The following is a 17,849-nucleotide window of genomic DNA, read 5'->3' on the forward strand; positions in this document are numbered from 1 at the left end:
TGGCTCAACAAAAAATACTTATCTATGATTAATCTTCTATACATTGATAGTGTATATACTTTCACTGTTAGATGTATGATACATAATCCGAAATAATCCCAAAACCAAAATGCTCTTTTGAAAATCAAATGCCTTAAATTCATGATTCACCTATCCTGTTCGAAGGGGGTATGAACGTGTATCAATGCATTCGGAGGCAAAGAATTCTATGCACCAACTGTAACTTTCGAAGGTAAAACTTACAAAGCGACATGTACATTACTGGTAAGTTAACTCAGAAAGTCCTTGAATACTTTTTGATTTCATACATTATTGATGGTATGGAAACAAGATCTTTGTTTAGTGCAGATCCACCAGGAATCTCTTTTATGCAATCCAAAAGTCTAGTGTAGTAGAGAAGCAGCTGAGTCAACGCAGCTCTCAATATCTCCATGCCGCAGAGGAAGTTGCTGAATGATTTGATGACATCGGTATGCATCAATTCTATCGCAGCTTTCCATCTACTTGCAAAGTCCTTCACAAGAGGCTCGATTTCAGCTACAGATATAGGCTTCTCTGACACAGCTTTTGAGTCCTCAGCTGACAGTAAATTTCACATAAGCATATTAGGACCTTGAACAACTTATAGTTGATCTATAAGACATAATAGTCATACTTACAGGCTCTGGTCTTCACAAACTTGATGAGGTCACTGAAATGCTCCAAGAGTAACTCTTCCTGCAAAGAAAAATGACAGGGTGTCCTATTACCAAAGAGAACAAGCTGTAGCTGAGATTAACTCAAAAACTTCAGTTCAACTTCCAACAATTTCTGAGAGGCAGAATCCTTCAAAAGCAATAAGGAGTTTTAACTGTCTAGTTGAAATGCAAAATACGCAAACTATTTCATCTTCCTTTGGAATTCTAATAAATCAAGGGATGGCAAGAAACGCTATTTTATAAACTACTATCCGTTGTCTTAATTACCAGAAAGAACAAGCTATAATCTAAATTAACTCAAAAGCTTCAGTTTAAATTCCAATGGCCCAAAAATTTCTGAAAGAGATATTCCTGCCAGGAATCCAATCACCTAGTTGAAAAGCAAAATATGTAAACTTTTATATCTTTATTAGATCGTTCCACTACATCAAGGGATAGGGAACAATTTAGTTAGATGTTAAACAAGATCAATATATAAAATAACACAATATCTATGAATAACTATGCAACCATCTTAAAAGCTGGAATTGCAGAACAAGAACAAAGATTACATTTAGCACCGCAACTTAAAAGACTATAAAAGTAACATTCCACCAGATTTTTACCTTGCTCTATTTTTAAAAGACAGATCTCTAAAGAAAAACTTATCAAGTATAGTGCTTCCAAAATGCTTCCATTTAGATCCAAGAGCAGAGAGAAAAGAAAGGACCGTATCCAGAAAGTCAAAAACGCATGCATTGAATCCATTAGTCATATGCTCACCACAAAAACAGCAGTATTGTTCTTCAGCAGATCTTCAAAGTACAATTGGATTTTCCCACCCTCTGGCCCAGCTTCCTGATACATGTAAAAATCATGTTTCAGAGCTCACAATATCGTGATTCAACCCATTTAAAAAAAGATTTAGACCATGACTGCTCATCTAACAGTTTCCACAGTAGACAAAAGTAGCCGATTGTGATTAAAATCATTGAGTAAGATCACAGTTTCATACACAACCAACTAGACATTATTTGGTTATAAAGTTATATAATGTAACTATACCTTCAGTACAGAAATTGTCATGTCATAGTTGTTAATCAGGAATACAGTCTGCAACTTTGCTTTTGAGAATGTTTTTGACAGTTTGATAAGCAAGTCATCAACAGCCATTCTCAGTCTTTCCAGGTTAAGTTCAAGCTGGAAAATCACATCAAGCGAGATTAGCAATTAATGTGAATGCCAGTTCCAATTCAAATACAGAGAACCTTCCAGCATATTATACCTGCCCATCTCCATATTCCACATTTAGGTGGATCAGTGAAGCCGTGAACTCTGCATAGCGCCTCATGACATAATGAGGGTGAACATCATCTTCCCACAAACTTCTGACATTGGCATTTCGCAGGCTGTTGAGGTGCATGTCAAACACCATCTTGAAACGAGGCCATAAAGCAATATTGACCTGCTCGTATTCATTCCAGTAAGCTTCAATAGTATGTATGCCACACAATGAATCAATGATGACCCAAGGACGTTATTTTCAAACTTTCGAATCTAATTTGCAACATCACAGAAAAGCCCTTTTTTGGGCATTAATCCTCACTGAGCAGTCAGTCACCTTAGATCCATAGCTCACCATCAATCAAACTGCGGCACTGGTGGGTAAACTCGCAGTTTCAAAACATCCTTAAATCTATATGGTTTGGCTACTATATTTTCCTCAGCACATTTCATTACCAAGGTCAGCTTGATTTCTTTGGAAATGTGTTAATACTGGATAGTTGCAACAAAACTTTCCATTAGACTAGGCCAGAAAAATGATAGCACACCCAATTATAGCTGTTTTTAACATAGTAAATTGTTGCATTAGAATTTAGTTTTCCAATCACACATAAAGCTTTTTTAGAATCTGGAATCATAGTTAAAATCAGAGATCTGGGTTATACTAACTGCAGTGAAATAAGGAGAGAATTATCCAACACCGCTGATACAATTTCTTTCTCTTTTTAAGTGGACAATACGATTCTCAACCGTGCTGTGAAAAGAGAACATATAACTGATTATCTTATAACCATCAGTAATTTGCTTTATCATTTCAGACTAAATTTCTATTTCTGGTGATTCATGCAATAGGCTTACTTTTGCAGTATCCCAAGTCATATTGCTTAGTGGAAAGGTTCTTTTACGACAGTCCCACCTAGAAAAAAAAAAAAAAAACCATTCTGCGTTCATTCCTAGGAAAAAAAATTTATATAACAGAAACTATCTTGGGATTTACACATAACACCAACTTCGTACAATAGAAGAAGAAAAGAAAGCTTCATGACATTTAGCAATGACAAAAGTTGATAAAGATGATACATGAAACTATCTTGGGATTTACCTTATCCAAGTAAGAATCGAGACATGGTATTCGGCGGCGTGACATTATGAGCTGACGAAAAGATAAAAGAAGCTTACTGTAAGAATCACAACTACTTTGTCAAACTAATCAAACTCATTCTACTCTTAGTAAACTTGAAGTTTTTCTGAATGCAAAACACATTTAACAATATCAGCAAAATATAGTCAAAATGCAATTCAACTATGAAGCTTCAGTGCAATTACACATCCTTTTTTTCCCCTTGTTCAAAAACTTCGTGTTATCAGGTATTAATGAGATTTGTACAACCGGGTTCATTTGCAATTACAGGCACACAAATCACAACTGAAAAGTCGAAAGGAGTAAACATTTACTCTTAATAATAAAAAAAAAGCTAATATAAGCCGAAGGAAAACTGCTCAAAAAACTTCTATCCATATTAGAGGAGGAAGAAGTACATAATCTGGTGCAAAAATAAAATTCAGAGTCAACTAATAAGGAATAAAAATTCCATCCAAAATTTCAGTAATTATATTTACAGAGCTCAAACAAAAAGGATTCTAACCATTAGCTTGATATTGTAAAAATATTCTCAAATGATAGTGGTTCTCCAATACTTGTGGAAATATATAAATCATTTCCAGAAGGCCTTCTAGTTTTGAAAGTTGATGGTGCGCTTTTATAGGAGATCTACAATTTTCCTCACTTACCAAAGCCTGAATTTCTCAAAAGAGTCCCATACTCGATGGTTGTAACTGCAAATGGCTGCAAATATACTAACCAAAAACTATAAAAAGCTAAAGTACTAGACATGATGAACCTTGAGCACTTCTAGACATTTGAGCCTTTAACATTTTGAGAATTATTGAGATAATTTGCCAGGCTCCTTGTTTTAACTTGACCCATGGTTGCTAACATTAATTGTAGCATATGCCAAACTTAACCATAGAAGTAAAATTCTTACATGTCATACAGAAAACGATGCTAAAAACTTATATAGTGTAATTCTCTAAACTAAAAATTTTAATTATTATAAGCCATAATCTAATGTCCTTTTCAAACCTGAAGTGCAAAATAGGTAAAGAGTGCCCCGTACAAGATGTCACTATGTGTTATTGACATAACTGAGTAGAGTAGGCTGCAATCTTAAAAGTTTTCAAACTGTGTTTCTCCACTGCATTGAAACATAGTTTGCAATAGGAGCTGTGGGAAAAACAAATTTCAAGTACGTTGATTTTGTCATTCTATGATCTTAATTGCAGATCCAACTACTTTCACAAAGTTGATTTAACATGTACTCCCATGATTCTGCTTGTTTTTCTCGCTTTAGGGTTGAGCATGATTTTCTGAAATTCAATTTTATGGGTTTGCACACCAAAGTTACTCTTGTAATTGACATGAGAGAGGATAGAAAGCCAAAAAGCTCATCATTTAAGTGTTTAGTAATGGTGGAATTGGAATGTCTAATAGCAGCAACCAAGTTATTCTGTCAAAAATTAAAGAATGATATAACATGTAGCTTAAGAAAATGTCGTGATACTAAATGAACTTGTGTTGATCTTGATATTCTACAATTTTGTTTTTTTTTTCCTGCCCCGCCAACTGACAAGGTATTTAAACATAAAGTACCTTGAACTTCGAACAATTTGATTTCGTGAGCAGAACTATCAACATGTATCCCTTCACTATCAACATGTATCCCTTCACATAAGGTCACATATTTCTTCATATTTGATAATTTTCCATTTTAAAGCATTATTATTGCCATAGTTGACCCTAGTAATTTGGCACTTGACAAACAATTTTTCAGACGGGCATTGCCTAATTGAAGCATTTATTGTGAGAAAATTTCAACTAGATACAAGTTTGTAAAAATAACTTTTGCATTACAGGTGATCAATAAAGGATAAATAGTAAATCAAGAGGAAGAAGAAAAAAAGAAACAAGATAAAGCTAAACCTCAAAAACACAAAAATGTTTTTCTATACCTGTTGGATACTTATTGCAAAGGGAATAATAAAGTATAACTTGGAAATCAGGAGAATCGTGTACGGATAAATGTTAACTGTAGGGTCGAACCAATATTTCTAACAAACTGTAGTGTTTCTAAAGGAAAACAAACTTTTGGGAAAAACTTGGTTTTGACAGAAAAAGATATATGCCAAATTAGTTGATTTAAAAATAAGAAAATACGTTTACCTACTACTATGAAACACAAAAAAAAAAAAAAAAACTACTTTGTCTCAATTGATATTGCAGTGAGGCAGGGAAAAATCAAGCAATAAATGGCTACTTGGAACTAAATTGGTTCCATGTTAACATTATCAAGGAAATGAAAGAAGGAAAACAACTTTAAATAAAAAGGCAATTAATTATGCTCAGTCAAATTCATAGTTTTAGATCAACTGAGATAACAATTGCAATGTCCCAAGATTTCCAAGGGTACCTCCTTCATCAATGAAGAGTTGTTTATACTTCCTCTAATTAGTTTATCTAACTTTGTCAACCTATATTTATTCTCTATAGTCATTCGTCCGAGTTCTACCATGAAGTGCACAACATATCCTTTCTAGTAAACATCAAATGGCAGCACTGGATTTGCTAACATATTATCGATCAGTCCCCAAACTCTTAAATAATCAGAGACAATCAGAAACAGGAAACTGAAGCAACATGAAGATAAACAATCAATCATAACCATTTAGAAGAAAATAGATCAGATACTTAATCCAACTACAGGCAACTAAAATTCCCTCAACAGAATATAGATAATTTAAGAAAATTTCCAATCAAAACAAACTCAAAACAAGAATTTTGCCATAATAGACACCTCTTAGATCCAAAAGAAAATGAAAATCATATGAAAAAGCTAACCTTGCAAACTGAACTTAGGACAGGCAAATGCAATTCTTTTTCAGCATGACTAAACGATTACCTAATCTGGTGCCATAAGAAATTGACAATCATGACATAAACACAAATCCATATTCAAAAAGAAAATTGACAATCATGACATAAGCTCCATAAGACCAAAAAGACAGCTCAACATAGATGTCCTACGAACAAGAATGTATTGTGATCACTAAAAGTGGAAAAAAGAGTCAGTTACATAGTGAGTTGGTCAGACATCAATTGCAGATTCTAGAATGCACACCATTAAAGATACAAGAATAACAACACATAGCAGACATGATTATAGCGCTAGTTTCAAAAAACAAGGTTTGTAGAGCCTTTTCACTTCAATCTAGACAAACTGGGTAGGTAACAAACTCTGTTTCATGCATATTACCAAGAAAGAGAGGAGATTAGAGAGTAATGCACTAATTCCACAATGTACTAACAAAGTTAACATAACATTGGAGTTATCGATGGGAATGTTATAGCATATAAAACATCCAATGAAATACTTAAATAAATGGTATCCTTGTTTCAAGATTACACGGTTTTCCAAAAGCTTTCAAAGTTCTCTATTCTGGATTCTACACATTGAATGACCATCTAAGTTCTGACATATTATGTCAATTGGAAGGGAAAGAAGAACATAAAGTCAGTCACATCAAATGAGTTACAAGAAGTTAGAAGTTGTGCATTACCTGGTGCTGGTGTATGATGCGGATCATAAGCATCAAGCCAATAGCATCAAAACAATTTGGCAGGATCGAGTTGAAGTGTTCATCAATTACAGTAAAGGGACCTACAGTTTCAATATGACCCATTTCATACCATAAGAATCCGAATACTTGCTAAATTAACACCAAGACTGAAAAAAAAAGCATGACCAAATGGCCGGTATTCAAAAATGAATTCAGCAGTTCTAAATTCACTAACAAACTACCATGTTTCTATTGCTATTCAACAAGTTTTTAAATCTCCTAAGAGGTGATCAATATAAGAGAATAATACATTCTTATCAGGGAATGAGCTACCAAAAGTAATACATTCTCATTAGCAGCAACTGTGAAGTTAGATGATCAAATTGGAAGTCATCAAAGAACTGCTATAATGAAGTCCTAAAATATTCATCCCCATAGAATAGTGAATAAACAATGTACCTGCAAATATATCATTAAAAATGGATTCTTCTCCAAAGAAATCATCACAGAAAAGGTACCTGAAAGAGGGAAAGAACAAAAACATAAGAAACATTCAATTGAAGGAAAGTATCACCTTATATTCCATAAAGAATATCAGAGAGAAAAATATGTAGTACTCAGATGTTGCAGTATCCATAAGCAGTTTGTGCAAGCTCCTGAAAAGGACTTCATAAGGATACTTTTTGGAGCTAGCTTCAGCTATATGAGGTATCAATGCAGGTTCATCTATTTCCTGTAAAATAGGTAACCTATGAATAAAGTCTTTCCGGTAAAATAGGTACCTATGAATAAATTCTTTTGGAAGAAAAACAATCCAATTTTCCAACTTTTTAAGTTCAGGGGAGGTTAGTCCACAATAGTTTCCTACAGCAAGATAGTGTAATGGAAATTTTGTTCATAACTCTATTTTGATTAGTGATTCATTGTACTATAAAAAATTTTATTATCTAGATTTTCCTTCAACCAATTAGTCTTCTTTAGTTCATAGATTTCAACCTTGATGTTTCAATAGGCTGTTTGATACCTATCAGTTCTCAGCTCAGACCAATTGAGAAATTAAGTTTCAACGTGCTTTAAAACAATTTGATTTCGAATCAAAATATTCAATTCACATGAATTCCATGCGAAACATTAACAAAATCCATAACATATGGTGTTCAGAAGGTGGGCAGGGGGAGAACTTAAAATGAAGATGCTACATTTCTATTTCTAGATGACATATAGAGAACAACCCCAAAAATTCACCAAACAAACAAAATGATCAACACAACCATTGAAAATAGTAAAAACACTTAGAACTAAAGGTAATAATAATAGTCCAGGTGACCGCAGTGTCAAACCTTGAGAATGTTTATCCTCTCTCCTAAAGCAAAAACAGCGGATCGATTCTTCAGGGGTTCCCTTCCTCTGGAGAACAGACTACTGCTTCTTGCCTCAACACCAATTAGGTCACTCGATGTTGCTATATCCAGCTGTAATTTCTCCAGTGCTTGAATATAAGCCCGGAAATGTGCACTTAGAACCTTCAAAAGAAGAAAGTAGAATATGAAGAATTAAATAAGTGGCATTTGTTTGGAACTTAAGGGTGCAATCCCAATATATTATTTGAACAAGCAACTACTAATGAAAGTACAAATACATAAAAAATGATGGCAAACAAGTAGCAGCAAGATGAAAGATGGAATGCACATTTAGCTTAGAATCAAAGATAAAAGAATGGTAAGTATTGATGATGAAATGTAACATCAGCTTTGGCGAGGCAGTAGGTATATAGTACAGCTGCCCAAAATATAAAACTCATCTATACTGATTGACACAGAACTAGGCTAACCCCATATGCAGTTTCTCTACTTCCATGTTTTCATGATGGTGAAGAATATAAGACAGACCACAATTGAGTAGCGTGATTCACGTTTTAGCCCAAGCCAGACCTAGCAAATAATCAAAAGGTTGAGCCTTATGAATTAAATCTGTTGGTAAAGGATCAAGGACATTTCTTCGATGTGAAATTCTAAAAGTTTTTGACATTTTAAAACCCCTTCCTTTGCTGCCAGAGGGTGGGGGAGATTTGGTTGTTGATATAGTGTCAAGCAAATTAGGCGTATCCAACCTTCCACACATGATACAACCTGATATAAGGCAAAACTAAAAATTCAAGCATGTCACTATTGTGGATAATATAGCACTAAATTCAACAAAAGGGCAACCACTAGATTATCTGTCAGCAAGCCCATCTACCACTTCAAGCAGCCATGTAGATTCGTAAGCTCATTCTATAGACATGGTGAACCTAAATAATATAAAACAATTGAACATCAAATGAATTAAAGCTTAATGCTAACAATGACAAGCAACACCTCTGCTTCACTATAAGATTTGATAAAGTGGATCTTGTCTTCAATGGTGCAATTTGCCCCTTCTTGGTCAAACAATAGGCTTGCGAAATCCAACAAATGCAGTACCGAACTTCAAGCTAGAGTGGTACATAATTCCCATTCCAAACTACAATGACAATCATTTTGATGGTATTTGCGCCACTGGATTAACTGATTAACCACAGGGACATCACCTTTCCACATGGATTACCAGGTTATGAAAGTACCATAAAGTCAAAGAGGTAAACAGCGAATATTTAACATAGCTTGTCTCTTTTGTTATATGTTACCAAAGTGGTAATACCAAATAAGTTTGAGTAACATAGTAGTAGTACTTGTACAGATAACTTTTGCACCACTTTAACAAAAAAGAGATGGACCACATGGTACGCTAATGCTGAGAAGAAAAGGCAAAAAGCATTGAAGAACTTCAGTTTAGATCTTCCCCTTTATCACAAAAACCAAAACCAGCTATCTCTTACAGTCCACAGGAAACCATAGGTTTCACACAACAAATCCCCTAGCTGTCTGCCATACTGCAAAGACATTGCATAACTAGAATGTATTACAGCTCAACTAGGTATCAAGTCACCACTCGCATTTCCTGCTCAACAGAAGGAGAAACTCTGCAATAAAAGGAATTCCAAGTCTGGTGGGAGCTTTTGTCCTTGAGACATTCTATCACGCACCTAGCATAACAGGTCCAACATCAGGAAATGTATTTGAAATGGTTCTGTACTTTTGGCAAATGATTCCATGTTGCTCTCTGTATAGCTCAGGCCTACACCATAGTCTACTTTGCACACAAAATCCTTTCTTCCAAGGAGTTATTCTGATGAGAAACTGTCAAGTATTACCTACTCTGCCATATTGTAACTATCAGTTTAATCCAGAGTCACCCACCCTCCAATCTTGTAAGTACAGATTATAAAAATTAAAGCTCTCCACCAGATAAGATTAAATGCTTGCACCAAGGTCATTCAAAAGCTGGGCTCAGAAGCATGAAATTTTCCCCAAGAAATCCATTGAATGTCAAATAGAACACTTGCACTCGCTATTTCCACGAATCTCTAATTTTCTCCACCTAGATAATCTTGTTTCAAAAGCCAATAACTCTGCAACTATTAATCTTTTGATGGAGGCATCACCAACAAATAAACTGTCTAATCTATACATCTTCTGTATAAGCTCTTTTGAAGTTAAATACACCATCACCATCAAGAGAATTAAAATGCAAAAGTTCATAGAGATAGAAACACAAAATTTATTCATGGGCAAAATATAGAGTAAATTCAGAGTATGCAAAGTTGCAGGACTATACCTAGTTTAGTGCTGTGCAGTTACGGAATATGCAAAAATGACATGTATTTGAAAAATTAACTCACAAATATGCCTCGGTTTGGTTACCAGGTATCAAAGCCCCAACCCAAACCCTTTCAGTCAGCAACTACCGACAAAAACTGCTCCCACAATCAGAAGGGGGTACAATTAAGTGGCTGGTAATTGTCACTGCTCTAATAGCATCTACCTATTTTGGTTTCTACCTCTTATATTTGAAATTATATCCTTGAATATTCCTTCTATCACTATTCCCCAAAACCCTACTTCTAACCTTTTCCATCATAATTCATACCTATCAGTTCAATTCCTTTATGCCATTTGATTATGGAGCTAAAGCATTCACAGCATAACTGAATAGCTTTTGATAACTAAATTCTCAAATCATTGATAACGCTCCTTGACTAGCCTAAGGGCAATTACCTTGTTCATTGTGTCAATATATGCTGCACGAATTTCCACATATATCTCCTTTCCATGTTCCTTGAGAAAGGAAATAATATACCTGCATGTTCAACAGAATATTTCAGATCTTGCATCGGATCCATTATGGTATTTAAAGAAAAAGAGTAATAAAATTACGTTTGAAGACCAAATATATAAGTCTAATACTGTATAAACCAACTTATATCTTCCGTTCTTCAATATGACACGGATCAGACACATTAGAATTCTGCAGAGCCCCAAAACTAAGAACTTATAAAGGCAAGAAAGATTCTGAAGCAGGTAACAGGTTGTTAAAAATAAATACTAAATTCAATGGTGTAAAAGATCCATAACCACAAGCTCCAAGAATGAAGAGTAGGAGTCTTCAGTTATGACATATTAACGAAAAGCCTAACTCTAGCTCCCAAGATCTTTGAGATACTTATACAGCCTTTTTGCCCCTATTTCCTGGCTAATGGAAATGTGCCTCACATGTGAAAGGAGAAGGAAAACAGCTTTTGGCTTTTCTCCTTATTTAATAAAACAAGGCACAAGTGGCTAGTTTTAAGCAACCAAGAACAAGTCGTAAATAACTAAAGCTCATCAAAAGTGGAAAGGATGCTGATTTTCTCTCTCAGAGTAGATATGCACAAGGAGGACCAAGTAACTTTCTGACAATTTTTATTTTGCAGACAAAAAAGTCAAAAGTATTGATTTTACCATCACTTTTGGCAACAAATCTTCTTTATCAATTTTATTTAATAAGAAACTCAAATTACCCCAGAATACATCTTCTGCCATGATAGTAGACTTATATCACATATTAGTCATTATAAATGCAAACTACAATAATGCTCTTCAGGATTCCATTTATCAATATCAATTCTAAACCTTTCCCACTTAGAATCTAAATTCAATACTTCAGGATTATTTTGCTCGTTAAAAGGGCTTACACATACAGTATGCATACAATTATAATACGACTCCAATATCTCCTTTTTCTTTTTATCCAAAGTCTGTCTTTTAGTCTTATATAAACTATGTGGTACTTAGAATCTGACATCTGAGAAAGGCCTTTAATCGAAATTGGTCTCATATAATGAGACTTTTTATAAGCCCTTACGTTCATATTTAACTTCTCCACTTCTTGATTTAAGTCCATCAAATTATTATATATAAGCATATCCATGATATGAAAAGGATTGACCAGATTCTCTAAAAAGAGAGAGCTATGGAAGAATGGGTTATATTTTGCTAAAATGGCAGTAGTAATGAAATTATTACGAACAGTGCAAGTCTCTGAAAGTCTGCACGTGTGTAAGAGAGTGATTCCGGGTGTGTTTTGAGGTAGAGTGACAGGGAGACATCAACGAATTATATCCACCTATGAAGGAATTATATTCAAAAACTGAACAGATGCAGACTGTTCAAGTCATTGATAATATAAAATTAAGTAAAGCATTCCAAGAAGAGAGAATTCAATGAATTAAAAAAGGATATAAGCAAGACCATAACAATGAATGGTTGTTGAGTAAGTTAACCTGAAGTAATCATAATAAAAAAATCTTTTAAATTGACTATATGAGAAGCAGTATAATATGACAGAGATGCAACTTACTTGTATTTCAAAAGAACACTCTGTTGAAGAATCTGGATATTAGTTTTTGGTTTCCGCAATGCATATAGCTTTTGAACCATGAAGTCAAAAACCTATATGAAGAGGGAAAATGATTTATCATTACATGACTAACTTCATAGATTCCAAGAAACATTGAATAGAACTTAGATCGATAAATTTCACAAACAAATTATTAACCTCCTGTGATGAACAATTCAGACTGATAAAACATGTATTTCATTCTTACAGGATAGACTCAAGAGTCAACAAGCATCTAAATAATTTGCCATAGCATGTTGAAACGTGCATCTTACTTTTGAAACTGCTTTCTGCCGAAGCCTCTCTAATTCAGGTTGAACATCTTTTAATGCTTTCGAAGTTTTAACCATAGGATCCACCTTAACAAAGTCCAGCTTTTTGCTCAAAATCTCTAGAGACCTCAAATACTCATCATTAACCTGTGTGCAAGTATAAAGACAATTTACTGACCATGAAATATGAGAAGTCAAAAGCAGAGATGCACAGTGGCCTAGCAAGCCCATCAACACATTTTAAGGGATTGGGATAGCAGGGACTGGAATGCCAACAACATCTCAAACAGACAACTATGGACAAGCAACCAAAAGGGGGGAAGGGACAAACTCAAGCAAGATCAATTCAAAGCCAGTCCAAAGAGTATATGAGACAAATAGCAAGTGGAAGCCAACTCAGCCAGTTCAGTAACAAATTGCAATACAATTTACTAATCATTGTATTTGTCAAGGTACTTTTCAGCAAGCAAACACAACAATTCTTTATTCTACCTGTCAATAACCTTTTAATTCCAATTCTTCTCATTACTTGGTAGTTGCCCTATAATGCCAGCTCTTATGCTTTGTGTGTTGCCTAGTCTTTCAATGAAGGAGAAGAGTATGGTGTGCGTAATTTAATGAAATCTCTCCATGCAATTTCTGAATATTGAATTTCGGTGGAACAAGCATCATTGCAGGGTTTGTTATCCTACGAAAATTTTTTCAAAAAGGCATTTGATACTCAACTGATGTCTTTTTTCCTTGATACTCCAGCATCTTCCATATGATTTATAGGCCTCAGAAAGACCTCAAACTGAGTTTAATGCTAACTCAAAACAACTTAAAAAAAATTTAGCCTGTTTTTAACATGAGCATGCAATTAGCAAAAACAGAAAAGGATAAGTACTATGAAATGAAATATGAACTGGTCAACGAGATAATGTGTTAATTAAACCTTCAGATCTTATGATGGCAATAAAAGGCCAAAGGAATCAATCAACAGAGACATTTGGCATCACTCACAAAATTCTAAACCCTAAATGTGAATGGAAACCATATTATCCACAAGAAAGGTTTAGAGTCATGCTTAACCTACTTGCGTATCTGCGGAGGTATTTATTCTAGTATGTCTATCAGTATCTCATCCCAACATTATCTGCAACTTGAAGCTATTTTCAGTTCTCAATTTCGTGCCTAACTTTCACCTTTTCTAATCAAATGAAAAAGAAAGTTATTTCTGAAAAGGACATTTGATGCGCATTTAAATTACATCTTTTGCTTGTCAAACAGTTTTTGCTACCTCTTTACCATTGTAAAAGATCATTTTTAAGATTGACTATTCTCGGATGCTTTACAAAGCTAAGGTATTTGTAACAGCCCCACTTTAGGATTTACCTAACTGTTTTCTCTTGTAACCTTTGCAACTCATTAGATGTACAAGAGACAGAAAGCTAATCAATCAGTAGTATCAACTTGAAGTTAAGGCACAATAAGATAGTCAATAGACAACAGTCATAACACTATGAAAGAGAGACTAAAAATGTACTTGTGTCAAATAAGCTGCCAAACTGAAGGAGGTAAAGGATAAAACTGGAAATGGGTAATTAAAAACAGAATTCAGAATACCTCTCCATCAACAATTATGTCTATCATCCTTGGTGGCACAATAATATCTTCAACAAATTTTGCCAACTTTGATTCCGCAACCTGTCAAAGAACATAAGCAGTTATAAAAGGCAGAAAAATGCCACCGAGCCTTTTGTGCTAGATACTGACTAGAGAGTTTACAATTACAAGAGTACTCCACCCAATAGGAACAAAGTAAAATTCATACCTTGCGATTTTTCAGCTTCAACCCCATATCCATGGACTTCTCTTGAAGAATTTTTATATCTGAACTTATAGAACCTATCTCAGCCTATGGCAAAAGTTACGAGAAGTATAATAAGAACATCGGACGACATCCAGAATAAAAAACTGAAAGATAAACAATAAAAAAGAGAAAGGATCTGCAGAAACTGATTAGACAGATGTACAGCCAAAATGCACTTTCTGACATTCTAACAGCAAAACATTCAAAGACCCAAACAAAGTAGATAGTTGATGCAGGCAGGAGCACGAGAAAAAGAAAAGTCACTTTAATCCATGATACAGGTTTGGTTTTTAGGATAAACCAACAGAAAACCTTGATTATGGGGCTAATTCAGCACCCAACCTTAATAGTTTACCTGAAGAACCAAGAAGAAATGATACACTTTCATTAGATGTCAAAATCTGAATTACACATGCAAAACCTGAACACTGTCCTTATCACTCTAATTCTCACCATCTTAATCTCATTCTTCCCTGTCCTTATCTTTCTAATCTGATAGGAGTTAACCTTAAACTACTAATATTAAGAAATTTATCCTGCACGAGTAATGCTCTGACATAAAAATTCATCCCAGTTCAGTTACTTCTGTACAAACAGATCAAAGTGGAAAGTATGAGGAATTCCACAAGCACAAATCATGATAACAAGAACTGCCAGAATTCAAAACTGTGATCTTCTTAATCTATGGATTCCACGAAATATAAAGTATTAGACTGGGAATTGCTTGCTATTCTGCCTTCTCAACTAACTCAGCCCCTAGTTTAATTCTCTACAGTAACATGTGTAGCTCCTCCTAGTTGTCAAGTAAGGTAGGACACTTGGCATTTGTACCTATTTCAGCTCAATCACTAGTAGATGGTACAAAAGCACAAAGCATTCTGTTCAGCATTCAGTTTAACTTGCTGCAGTCAAAGCACATTGGGTTAAACGCACAAGAGGTAACAATGGAGGTTATCATCTGTAAATCAACCTAAAAAGAGATATAAAAATTATAAATGGAACAGCCTTCCCTCTCCATTGATGCAATATACAGACATAAACTAGGGCCATGATTGCTTGATGGAATTAAAAACAGCAGTAAAATTAGAAAAGTATAAATGAGTCCATGCTTTAGAAATTTCCAATTCCACTGACGACGAAAGTTCAAAATGAATGGTATCTTGATTGCATCAATATGAAAAATTGAGCAACAATGATGGAATGCAGTACCTGGAATCCACTAAGTAGGGTCTCCATTTGTGAGAGTATAATGTCACAATCACGTATTTGATCATGAAGGGAGACCAAGTTGTCACTTTCCTTAATGTAATCCTAAAGGGACACAAGGGATAGCTATCATGTTAGAGAAAATAAAGTAAAATCTTTACCAGACATATATAGCATGACAATGTCAATAGCCTGTCAACCATGAACAGACACAACACTCTTAAGACATTTCCCCGTGAGTACAAAGTTCTAAAATTCACAAGGCGACCTTTTAGACTGCCTAAAGGATAAGCAGCTTGACAACATGAAAGTCTCGCTACAAGCATGCTCTAACTTACAAGAAATTGCAGACATATAATCCAACAATAGACAAATTTGGAAGGAGGAGAAGTATAGTGAGACCAACCTACCTCAATGGATTCCAATTCAACTTGGCGTACATTGCTCTCGACACCCTTTGTGTACTCTCGAAGCTTTGTTCCCTTAGACAAGATGTTTGCCACGACCTTTTAAAGAGCACAGCAGAAAAAATAAGGCAAGAGGCAAAAATGTTGTATGCAAGAAAAACAACATACAGACAACAAGGAAAAGCAGACAACTTTTCATTACTTGAAAATGGGAAATGAAGAAAGTGAAAAAAAAAAAAAGAAAAGAAAAGAAAAGGACATACTTGATCATGCTTGCATTCTTGAAGCTCTTGCTCTAGCCCTTCAAGTGATATATCCTCACTATCAAAAAAAACAACACCATTATATATCCCAAAAAAGAATCAGCAGAATAGGTGCGGGAGGAGAAGAATAGAAATCCACAGTGGAACACTAATCCTACTAACTTGAGATCTTAAATATATCAAATCTCAAAGAAATTGGATAGTGAATCGATGAGGATGAAGAAGAAGCCCAAGCCTCCCAAGCAAGAAATCTAACCCCCTTTTTATTTATTTTAGATTAAAAAAAAAAGATAATTGATAATCCAAGACATCACACTGATGAAGAAACAGAGCAATTAGATCCCAAACCCAATCATTCGAAGGAAATTTGAATCAAATTCATTTTCATCAAACTAATAGTAGGAGATAAAAGCTTTTTTTCAACTCGCAAAACAACAATAACCATGATATATCAACTAAATATTCACCCTGATCAACACAAAAAAATAAGTTTTTTTTTCTTTTTACGGTTCGATAAATCTAACTACCCACAAACAAATGCAAAAAAGGAGAAGTAAATCGAATATGTTTCTGGACGGAATGGAGGAAGAAATTTCCAAACCTGGCATCATCATCGTCGCCACCTCCGCCAGTCAAGTCCCCCACATAGGATTCCAAATCCGAAACAACTGGATGAATCATCTTCTGGCCCCCATTTTCATGCTCATCATCATCATTATTGTTTCCCTTCGCCAATTGTAATTTGTTAGAATCAACCTCGGCGGCCACGGCGGCTGCAGAAGCAGAAGAAGCCATCCCCAACTCAAAGATAAATATCAGATCGCTACAACTGATTGATGCAACGGAGGAGTAGTAGGCTACTAGTAGTACACATTACACAAGTAACAACACGACAACAAAGCTGTGTTTGGAATGAATTTAATACGCCAGATCCACGACACCGATTAATAGGAGTTTTCTCCAGGGAGGGAGGAAGTTGTCAGTTACCATTTACCGAGCAAGGTACAAGTTTTTCAGGGTCATGTACACCATTTCACTGCCACCGAGTTCCGGAATATTACTGAAATTAAAAATAGCCTCCAAGCTGCTTTTTGCGGTCTGTCTAATAAGGTTCCAAGTTATCGTTGCTGGCGCTTTTGGGCGAGCTCTGCTCAGTCCGGGTGATTCCAGATACCCTTTTAAATTTAATAAAAAAAAAAAACCTCCAGCAGTACAGAATAGCATGTACCTGACGGACTTCTATTTTGCACCCTTTAACTAGTAATTGATTCTTGAGCGGCATCTTAGGTTGTGTTTGGATTATATTTTTTATGAAAAAATTACTGTAATAATTTGATGTATATGAGTTAAAAAAATAATAAAAAAATATGATTATGAAAACGACATAATTTTTCGACGAAAAACAGCAATCCAAACGT

The 17,849-nt window shown here is 34.9% G+C and overlaps 1 protein-coding gene across 1 annotated transcript; it reads right to left on the reverse strand.

Annotated features, from left to right (window-relative positions):
• Nucleotides 1-17,367, reverse strand: LOC113714482 (vacuolar protein sorting-associated protein 52 A-like). Its single transcript, XM_027238333.2, has 19 exons — nt 17,033-17,367; nt 16,432-16,489; nt 16,172-16,267; nt 15,765-15,866; nt 14,517-14,600; nt 14,309-14,389; nt 12,707-12,850; nt 12,393-12,484; nt 10,772-10,853; nt 7,976-8,158; nt 7,253-7,368; nt 7,095-7,153; nt 6,636-6,736; nt 3,064-3,114; nt 1,963-2,142; nt 1,743-1,877; nt 1,461-1,535; nt 660-717; nt 1-579 (listed from the first exon to the last, which is right to left on the reverse strand). Exons 1-19 carry the CDS (start codon nt 17,224-17,226, stop codon nt 275-277), a joined length of 2,196 nt encoding a protein of 731 aa, XP_027094134.1. The 5' UTR covers nt 17,227-17,367; the 3' UTR covers nt 1-274.
• Nucleotides 17,368-17,849: the final 482 nt, after the last annotated feature.

This window comes from Coffea arabica, chromosome 10c, assembly GCF_036785885.1.
Source record: "Coffea arabica cultivar ET-39 chromosome 10c, Coffea Arabica ET-39 HiFi, whole genome shotgun sequence".
NCBI classification, from domain to species: domain Eukaryota; kingdom Viridiplantae; phylum Streptophyta; class Magnoliopsida; order Gentianales; family Rubiaceae; genus Coffea; species Coffea arabica.